Consider the following 11458-nt stretch of genomic DNA (forward strand, 5'->3'; position numbering starts at 1 on the left):
CCAGGCTATAAAAAAAAAAATTGCAGTCAATTTATTCGACTAAAACATTCAATATGGTGCCCCAGAATGGCCGCAGTCCAGAGAATGAAACAAGTAAATAGTATGAGATAAAAGATAATACCTTTACTTTCTACTTGTTTCAGTCATTGGACAGCGGGCTCGAAGGGTTAACAAAATTAATGTGGCAACCTCACACAATTATTTTAATTAAGACTAAATCTATAGACAGGACAATGCTAAACAAAACAAAGGAATGAGTTAAAAGCAAATGGAATGTTTTTGGTAGTTGATAATCAAAAGCGATGATAGTTTCGGTGATGTTTAGGTGAGTGTAGTGCTAATAACACTGTTTTCGGCATTATTCATGTCTATCAGTAAAACAGTTTTGCGTCTCTTTCATTGCAGTGAAGAAACGTAGAGCACGAGATGGTGAATGAAGAGACAATAGAACAATTAACAATATAATAAAAAGGTTTTATTTATGATGATACTTGGTTTCACAATTCCTGTCATTCAGCTTAGCAGCCGCTGATTTAGTTGTAGTTTAGTAATGGAAGGTTAAGGGCTTCCTTGATGCCTGCCAGAGAACAGTGTAAAAGTGCTTCGTGGAGGAGTGAGGTATTGTCATGTAGAAGGTCTGAGCTCAACTCGCTAACAAAGTGAAACTAACTGTTTAAGTACGAGTTTTACTATGCATGCGCAACTCGAGGGGCTTCCGGTGGTAAAGTCCCCTGCGCATGCGCAAAATAGTACTTCCTCAATGGCAGCTATAATTTCGCGCCACTACAAGCTTAAAATCTATTCAGCACTTACAAAACATAAAGTGATGGCAGAAGAATACACTAATGTAAGCAAAAAAACCCCTCTGAAATTCACACCCACAATGCTGCAACGCCACCTCAAGAATAAGGGCAACTATGCATCTCCTTGCACATCACTAGCGTCAGGGGTGAAAGTAAAACCTTCCGTGACTCGCTCCGGGCATTGAAAGACACCCTCATTCATACATTATGACAAGGCACAATAAACATTTTATATTGTTAGAAATATTTTCTCATGAACATTTTTATGAATATGAACCCCCTCCTCCCACATTCAGTTATTATTTAACTGAACGTTTTATTACAAACTGCTATTATTTGTCTTGACTGGTTGGTGTAGCTTTGCAAACGGTCATGTCATACGTCTGTGCATTCAATCATGTTATACTATATAAATTGTATGTTGCCATTTTTATACTGTGATAACCCTATATGTTCGAATTGTTTGTTTTGACAGGATCAATTGTGACTGACATGTCTATTTATACCAGAATAAAATGACATTTTATAGAAATGTCTTTTCGTTAATCTTTTCCGTATCTCTGGAACTATCAACTTTTTATTGGTTCAGGTTACAGCGTGCGTGTAGTATAACTAAAAGAAAATATATTTGGTATTTTACACTTATAAAGCATTCACACATTTCTGTAGATTAACTGCTAGGATTACATCGTGGCTTGGTACATAATATATAAGCTTATTAAAAAAATTTATCCTCATTGCTTAGCAAAAGAAAGATTAAAAATGGTGTCAAGTGCTATACGATTATTGCTCTGAATAAAACACATTTCACTGATGTCAGGCGTGGTCCCGGGAACTTTTCGAAGGGGGGGGGGCACAAGGTCAGGAGGGAATACAATTCCAGGAGAAAAGGGCATAATAACATTATTTAGAAGGGTGCACTTCTTTTGTTGAGTGGGGAATGTGCTCCTCAAGCCCCCACCCCGGATCCGCCCCTGGATGTTGTCGTCAATTTGCATATTGGAGATATAACAACATCAGTGAATTTGCAGGATGCAGGGGGAAATATCTCATAGTATTTAGCAAGACTGTTAGCTAAAACTGACCTGGTCTTTCATCTTTCCGGTATCAATAAAGTAAACATTCACACACAACAGTCACTCTGTAGTATGTCGGTATTAGCATTAGTTAACACACATTTTAAATCTTAAGGTAGGCACAAACGACGCTGTAAGTCTACAGCTTTATTCGGTTTGTGATTAGCCGAATAAATAGGTGCACCTATGCTATGTCCGATTGTCACTTATATAATGTGGCTGCAACCATGTTTAATTGAATTCCTTTACTTCGTTTCTCGAAGGATTACCGGCTTGTAGTTAGGTCCTATCGCATTTGCTACACAAGAACCATTCTTCTTCCATGTGCACAAGCAGTATCAACCAAACTCAATGCCGTCATCTCCCATATTTTCTACAAGCATTTCTATTAAGTTCCTTTCTATATACTCAAAGTACATCTGATGTATTCATGCATTCATTTACACTATTGACGTCTCTATAAAACACAATTTACTTCTTTACAGATCTTGCCTTTCATCCTTTAGGGGTCGATAAAATAAGTACCAGTTGAGCATTGGGGTCGATACAATCGACTTAGCCCCCACCCCCTCGAAATTGCTGGCCCTGTGTCAAAATTTGAAGCCAATATTCTCCAAAAGCGGCGAGCTGGGTGAGTTGTTAACATGTTGGACAAAATGCTTAGCAGCATTTTTTTCTGGCTTTATGTTCTGTGTTCAAGTTCCACCAAGGTTGACTTTGCTTTTCATCATTTTGGAATCGCTGAAATAAATACCAGTAAAGCACTGGTATCAATGTAATCGATTAGCCCATCCTCCCCACAGACTTCAGGCTTTGTGCCTATAGTAGAAAGGATTATTAATATCTATTAATCCAATTTAATCGGTTCAAATATGTTGTAGTGCATCCGAGCACTACATACAAGTTCATTATGTATCAAACCAACACTATTTTATTCTTCTTCTGTCTACCACGAGCTATCCTTTCACTCACCTCCTTCTGATCATCCATGTTTTTTCTCTTCAGATAATTAAAAGAAGTTGAAGTTGAAATTTCAGGCAGAAGGCCTGAAATTTATGGGGGCGGGCGTAAGTCGGCTCCGGAAGGACGAAGGGCAAAGTTGACCTCGGCGGAATTTCAACTTGGAATGTAAAACCGGATGAAATGTCGCAAAGCATTTTGTCCGGCATACTCACTGCCTCGCTGAACATATAAATTGGAAAGACCTCATTCGCCAGGAAGCACAAATCAATGTCTGTGGGAGCTATACCACTTTTTCTTTCTTCTTGGACTAAATTTAAAGAATTGAAATACTGGTAATATATTAGAATTCAGTAAATCCAAAACACATTCTTGTAATTAAGAAAAAAAATGTATTATTAAATCTGTATCTTCTATATTTAATTTTGTCTTTAGACTTGGCTTATTTTAATCAGTACCTCCTTTTTTCTCTCCGGAAGCAAATAAATACAAGTAATATACTTGTGTTCACCCCCCCCACAAAAAAAAAAGAATTAGCAAATTTGTATATTTTAAACTTAATTTAGTCTTTAAACTTGTCCTATACAAGGAAGTAATTTACTGCGAAACATACCTAAAGACCAGGTGTTAAGAAACTATTTAAGTAGCAGTGTGGAGTGACTTCCCTTGTTACTGCCGCTCTCCACCTAAAGCTGTCATTTACAGGTTAATGTTGTTATTAAACAGTTATATATATATACATATATACAAATAAGGTGTATATATATGTATATATTTATATGAATATAATCTCACACGCTGTGGCAAACACTGTCTATTTATTTATTTATATATACATGTAGCTATATATTTCCCTCTTCACTTTCGAAAGACTTTTTTCTCCCCCACCCAGTTTGTCGGTGTCGTCTAAAGAAACACTCATGGATCCTCGAGAGAATTCCGATTTATACGATGGTGGAACTGTTAGTGTATCTACTGGGGCCAGTCGGTCTACCACTGGTGCCAGTAGTGAATCAGTGTCCACTTCGGACCGTTCCATGCCTCAACAGTCTCCAAGTACCAGTTCAAAAGAGAGTGCTGGCTCGCCTTCCAAATCACTCTGTTCCTCGACATCGACATCTTCGGAAAATGTCCCGGCAGCGACCACCGTCAACGTTGCTCACAGCGCTGTTTTATCAACTTCGGAACCTGCCACTGTCAAGGTAAGTGACATCTATATATACATACAACACACACACACACGTAAATGGGTATTTTTTCTGACTCCTCGGGCAACTACGTATATACTCCAGAGGGTAACAAATTCAAAGAATCTATGTCTGTCACTAAGAATGAAGAACTCCAAGAATAAACCTTACAGTATAGAAACATTTAATCCATAATTGTTAATTTGACAAATATATTTTCTCGAACTAACGGTTGTGGATTATATATATATATATATATATATAATGTATGTATATATATATATATATATACACACACACACACACACAGATGCACATCGTAACATTGACTTGTTCCATAGACAATTATATTAAGAAAGTGTATAAAGTTATTAACATTTTATCTTTGTATAATTCATTTAGGAAGTATATCCATATCGTGGCATCACGTATAAATTTGTGTACGCAAGCATAGACATAATGTATAAACCGTATAAACACACGCGCGCGTGTATGTGTGTGAAATAAACATGTGTGCGCTCCTCCCTCTGTTCAAAATTTCAAGTTTCATTTTGTAGATACACGTACAATGTGTCAACTCACGTACACACACACACACACACACACACACATCAGACATCATACAGTCTGCCCTTCACTCTGAGAGAAAAACAGTTTCTAGTCGAAGTAATAACTCCTAAACATTTTTTCCCATCGTATTTTCCCTCTAGCAACTATGCTTGAGGGTCACCTACCTCTGCTGTGATGTGTGTGTGTGTGTGTGTGTGTATGGGTCGGTCTGGAATTCCATCTCTAAATGTGCTAAATTAGCTACAAGAGCTTGGTCATCTGTATATAGACGGAGGACTATAATAAACAGGAGGAAGATGAGGAGTGAGCCTTTTGTGCCCCCACCCCTGTTGGCTAAATTCATCTCTGTAGTCATTTCTTGCAGACTGCACTGCTGTACATATTTTGCACAACCCTTGTTAGCCGTTCAGCTGTCAATAATTTTTTTTGTGATCACCAGATTACAGATTCTGGAATCCTATCAAAAGCCTTCTCCAGGACAATGAATGCCAAGTACAATGGCTTATTGCTAGCCAAGTACTTCTGCAATTGTTTCAGTAGGAAGAGTGTTTCAGTAAACTTTGGTATAGTTTAAAACTCCAGTATTTTGAGGCTTTTTTGCAAATTTGTTGTTACTTGGCGCAGTGCATCCCACCCAATGTTATCGTTACAAACGAAGGCCTTCTAACCAGAATACAAGGGCTGCAAGTTCCTCAGTTTACCATTTTCTCCACATTTTTTTTAGACTAGACATGGACAGTTGAGCCTTGCAACACTGAACAATTTTTGTTCCCTGCGCCAAAGAATAAACCCCAAGACTGTTGTGTTTGCACTGGAATTGCAATTTTTATTGTAAAGCTCCACTAATATTCCTTACTTTTGGATACATACCAATTCTGGTGGCCTTTGGTATGGTTGTCAGGACACTATGATTTTGAGGCCTGTATTATAATTCTAATATCTCGTTAAAGGCGTGAATATCATAAATTCCTTTTTAGTCATGTCACTAAAAAAAAAGGGAAAAGTCAGTGACTTTGTAAACTAACAACGAGGTGAGGTGGCAGAGATGTTAGCAATGTCAGATAAAATAAATACATAGCAGCATATTCCTTTCAGCTCTTTACAAAAAAATAAACGTCTCTAAGAGCCAGCACTTAGCTTTAATTTTATGGTATCAAATATTTTAAATGTGGTGTTGATTATCCTTAAATTTTGGGGTATTGAATTTGTTGAATTGGTAGTGTTTCTGAGTAAATTCCTTACATATTCTACAAGTAGTTGACTTAGTTTTGCAGCCCAGTGGGAGTTGATTAACCCATAAAGCATGACGGGCCACAATCGTGGCTGTGAGGCACAGATCGACAGGCCATGATTGTGGCTCAGATAGGTGCATTTAATTTATGGGTGTTTGTTGGGGGTCTAGTGTCACTTACATGCTCCAATAAACCCCCAGAATGCAAGAGTGCTAATAGTTCAACTAATGACTTTTCAGATGATGTAAAACTTGCCACCATTATATACTAAGAAGATAGTTTAACTATTGTTTTGCTTTTTATGTGTGTTTGGTAGTATCATCATCATCATCATCATCATCATCATGATCGTCATTTAACGTCCGCTTTCCATGCTGGCATGGGTTGGATGGTTCAACTGAGGACTGACGAGCCAGAAGGCTGCACCAGGCTCCAATCTGATCTGGCAGAGTTTCTACCGCTGGATGCCCTTCCTAACGCCAACCACTCTGAGAGTGTTGTGGGTGCTTTTACGTGCCACCGGCACGAGGGCCAGTCAGGTAATACTGGCAACGACCATGCTCAAAAGGTGTTTTTTACGTGTCACCTCCATGGGAGCCAGTCTGGCAGCAATGGCGATGACCACGCTCGAATGTTGTTTTTCATGTGCCACTAAAAGTAAAAAAAATAAAATTATTGAGAAAAAACCCCCATAAAAATTGATGTCCAGAGAATGATTATAAAGATAGTGATAATGATGATGATGCTTCTGTTAAGAATTGTTTTTCATTATCCCTGTCACTCTCTGAGTATTGATTTTATCAGCCCAGATATGGCATTGAGTCCTGAATAGAATGTCAGACTTTAAGCCGTAGTAACATTGATAGTTCAGCTTATTTTTAGTTGGCTTATTTCTGGTGAGCCAGGAAATGATGATACACACCAGTCAAATATTAAGGATGGTTACATTAATTATAACTTTTAAATTGACTACACTGAAGGATTGTCATCTGGTGCCAAACTTAATCATCATCATCATCATTGATAATGTTTAGTTTATGCCTTTCCAGTGACAGTTGTAAGTTTTGTCTCAGGTATCAGGTGCCACTTGGTAAGTTATGGGAAACATGCAAAATTCAGAGGAAGTTACAATAATGATGGAATCTAAAAACAGAAACAATTCCTATCATAGTAGGTGCCTTAGGTATAATAAAAAAATATTCAGACAAATACATAACAAAAACACCAGGACTTACAAATATATATAACATACAGAAAATTGCACTACTGGGTACTGCACACATTCTACGCAAAACACTTTCAATACAGTAAACATAAGAGCACCACAGCACATACCCAAGGCGCACAGAGCTGTGCTCGGTAGTGAAGTGAAAGCACGTTATAAAAATAAAACTACTGAATAATAATAATAATAATAATAGTGATAATAATAAATATAATAATGGTTTCAAATTTGGCCACAAGGGCAGCCATTTTGAGGGAGAAAATGAGTCGTTTACATCAACCCCAGTGTTTTACTGGTATTTAATTTATTGACCCTGAAAAGATGAAAGGTCAAGTCAACCTCGGCGGAATTTGAATTCAGAACATAGCAGCAGATGAAATACTGCCAAGCATTTCATCCGGTGTGCTAACGAGTCTGCCAGCTCGCTGCCTTAATAATAATAATGATAATAATAATGATGATGATGATGATGATGTTTCAGATTTTGGCATAAAGCCAGCAGTTTTTAAGGGAAGGGTTTAACCAACCCCATTAACCCCAGTCAACCCTGAAAGGATGAAATAAAGTGTGTTGCTCTAGAACACGATCCACCACTAGGAATTGAACACACGGCCTTATGAGAGTGAGCTGAATACCCTAACCACTAAGCCATGTGCCTTCTCAAATATATATACCTTTATTAGATAGTCCCAAACAAGGCAAGAAACCCTTCAGCGTAAGGGATTATGAAGCTGGAGGGATTAAGAGGAAAGGAATGAATTTATTTCAAAAGAAGGAGAGAAACAATGAGATACATATGCAATGGGCTTCTTTAAGTTTCCATATACCAAAACTACTCATAAAGCTTTGGTTGGCCCAAGGCTATGGTAGAAGCCATTCACCCAAAGTGCCATGGAATGGGACTGAACCTAAAACCATGTGGTTGGGAAGCAAATTTCTTACCATACAGTTAATCATATATGAGTATATATATATATATATATATGTGTGTGTGTGTGTGTGTGCCGCCTGACTGGCCTCCGTGCCAGTGGCACATAGAAAGCACCATTTGAACGTGGTTGTTACCAGTGCCACCTGACTGGCTCCCATGCTGGTGACATGTAAAAAGCACCCACTACACTCTCTGAGTGGTTGGCATTAGCAAGGGCATCCAGCTGTAGAAATATTACCAGATCAGATTGGAGCACGGTACAACCTTCTGGTTTGCCAGTCCTCAGTCAAACCGTCCATCGCATGCCAGCATAGAAAGCGGACATTAAACGATGACAATAATGATTATATATATATATATATATATGTATATATGTATATATAGTCAAACTTATATGAACTCATGTTATGTAGAGTCAAGCAGATATAGTTATGTAGGTTACTATTATACAGAATCTGAAAAGCATTCATAACAAAACAGATTTTTTGAAATGTCTTTGTTTTGCCACTGTAACAATTAAAATAGATAATTAACATCATAAATTAGTCTTTCTATTGACATCTGGTTATGAAATGGAAGAGATAAGATATCCAGTCATATATATATATTTAGCCATATGTAATTAATTAATTGGTTCATTCTATAAAGGAGACACTTTTAGTTCTTCTGTATTTTTGTAGATTCATTCTTTGTTTGATAAATTAGGCCCACAAAGGTCACAGGTACTGCTTCCTCTGCTTCAGATGTTTAATCTTTTAAAAATAAAGCTGAAAACTCTATTAATTAAAATTACTTGCTCCTTTTTGTATTTAAAGAAAAATATAATTATTGCTATCATCTGTGTCTTTTTTTGAAATATCAATGTTCCTCTGTCCCCTGCTCGCCTCTCCCTCCAGCCTAAAAACGTAGACTGCTTTGAATGAGTTTTGTCCCTCTCCTTCCATGACCTTTCCTTTGATCTTTACTGCTAACATCTGATGAGTCAGGTGACGGTGGGCAACTAACCATAACAGTAAAGAAAGAAATTCATAAACATCATCATCTTCATCATCACTGTCATCACCATCATCATCATCACCATCACCAACATCATTATCATCATCAAGCAGAAGATACAAGAGAAAAAGACATCTTTGAGATGACAGAAGACATGGGATGTGATGAGACCAAAAATCAAAATATCAGGGTGCTAGATAGGTAGCAGACAATGGAACATGGTGCCATCTCCTGGCTTACCATCTCCTGGCTTACCATCTCCTGGCTTACCATCTCCTGGCTTACCATCTCCTGGCTTACCATCTCCTGGCTTACCATCTCCTGTAAAACCATCTAATCCATGTCAGTATGGAAAACAGACATATGATGATGATGATGATGGTGGTGGTGGTGGCTGTTTCTTGAAAATTTAAAAGTTGGATAGGCAGATATGGAGAGACTAAATGCATTTGGAATCAATTGACAGAGACTACAGTTATTGATAGTAACTGAAAAGGTGAATGAATGTTGCCTAGGCTCAGTTCTGTGACCTGACTGAACAAACCTGTGATCAAAGGCATTCTAACCATGACCTTCTCGATTTTTATATCGATAATTACATTGTCCAATGTGTTCTTCCTTTCCTTTTAAGGTGGTAGGGTGTTATTTCTAGCTGGTTGAGTGATCATCACATACAAGCCCCCCCTAATTGGCTGCTATTTCTAGCACATCAGGTGACAGCATAGAGGTTCTTTCATTGGTTTGAAGCAAATGTTGAGCTGTGAGATTAAATAGCGGTTTACATTTCTTTCGGAATGACACACTTCTCCCTGAGGGATCGACTTCTCCAGCATGGGGCCCAGGATGAAACATGAGTCTCTACTTCATCACACACACACACACTGAGACAATCAGATATGCATCTTTAGTTGAATGTTGCTGACTCAGTCTTTGCTCAGCCCATCAATCCTGTTGACTCTTCATACAATTCTCCAAACCATTTCACATGCTCCATGACATGTGTGCTGCTTCTGCTGCTTCTGCTTCTTCTTCTTCTTCTTCCATTCATTTCTATTTATGTGCCGAGTCATTATTGTCAGGTTTCATTAAGGAAACTGTGTTGTTGTAGTTGTAATCATACAGGAAGGACCCTGGAGAAGGATTGTCTCAGATTTTATTTCAGTAAAATGGAATGTTAGTCCCAGTTGTCATGTGACAACGATGACGTTGCTACTATTATTTTATATTACAAGTATCAGAGATTTATATATATATATATATATATATATATATATATATATATATATATATATATACACTTTAAGGTTTTAGTGTCCCCTTTTACCAGGGCCTATGAGACCTTTGGCAGGTCCTTATAAGAATTTCTTGTTAGGATTTACAAGCAATAAATTACTTATAGTTCTTTAACATATAAGATGTTTTTACAATTTTTGTTTATAAGATTCCTAATGATATTTAATTAAAAAAATGTAATAGGTTTTTTTTTTTTAACATGGGTGCAGGTGTGGTTCTATGGTAAGAAACTTGCTTCCCACCCACATGGTTCTGGGTTCAGTCCCATTGCGTGGCACCTTGGGCAAGTGTCTTCTATTGTAGCCTCAGGTTGGTCAAAGCCTTGTGAGTGGATTTGGTAGATCGAAACTGAAAGAAGCCTGTTGTGTATATGTGTATATATATATATTTATGTGTCTTTGTGTCTGTGTTTGTTCTCCCATCACCGCTTGGCAACTGATGTTGGTGTGTTTACATCCCTGTAACTTAGTAGTTCGGCAAAAGTGACTGATAGAATAAGTACCAGGCTTACAAAGGATAAGTCCTGGGGTCAATTTCTTCGACTAAAAAGGCGGTGCTCCAGCATGGCTGCAGTCAAATGACTGAAACAAGTAAAAGAACAAGAGAATAGTAAGATAGATATCAACGGGCTCCATAGGCAATAAACTTTTGAGTATTACTGGTATAACAGTGTGATGTAGTGGTGTTATAGGCTCAGACTTCTTTGAAGAGGTCAGACATGCATTAATAATTAATTCTCATGACTAAGTTGTTCCCGTCTCAAATTTCCTTTTCTTAGTGTTAGACAGACATGATATTGCTACAGTATCAGATTTCTTGTCTAGTTTCTGGAAAACTTGGAATTTTCAGAAAGCCGAGAATATCTTGCAATACCATGCCATATACTGTACCCTGTTTTGAGTAAATAGATTCTGTTTTTGAAGTTAATTTGCATATAGTGTGTTGAAAATAGCATTGTTTTTCCTTTTTTAAATGTATTAATTTTTATTACTGAAATCTGTTAAATAAAATCATTTGTTTAATTTTCATTCTATAAACATTATAGAACAGAATGATTTATTGTAAAAATTTTAAGTGGATCAATAGATACCAAACAGACCCACTTTAGAAGTGTATTAACGTGAAGCTATAAAATACAATTTAGTTCTTTACTTTTCATGACATTACTTTAAGTGTGTGTGTGTA

At 37.3% G+C, this 11458-nt stretch overlaps 1 protein-coding gene across 1 annotated transcript in view; it reads left to right on the forward strand.

The window, feature by feature from the left end:
• The first annotated feature begins 3506 nt into the window (after nt 1-3506).
• LOC106881300 (myotubularin-related protein 2) overlaps nt 3507-11458 on the forward strand; it is a 48413-nt gene continuing 40461 nt past the window's right edge. The window contains exon 1 of the mRNA XM_052972548.1: nt 3507-4041. Coding sequence (XP_052828508.1) covers nt 3760-4041 — 282 coding nt within the window. The 5' untranslated portion in view covers nt 3507-3759. The remainder of the gene's footprint in view (nt 4042-11458) is intronic.

Source organism: Octopus bimaculoides, chromosome 13, assembly GCF_001194135.2.
Source record: "Octopus bimaculoides isolate UCB-OBI-ISO-001 chromosome 13, ASM119413v2, whole genome shotgun sequence".
Lineage (NCBI taxonomy): Eukaryota > Metazoa > Mollusca > Cephalopoda > Octopoda > Octopodidae > Octopus > Octopus bimaculoides.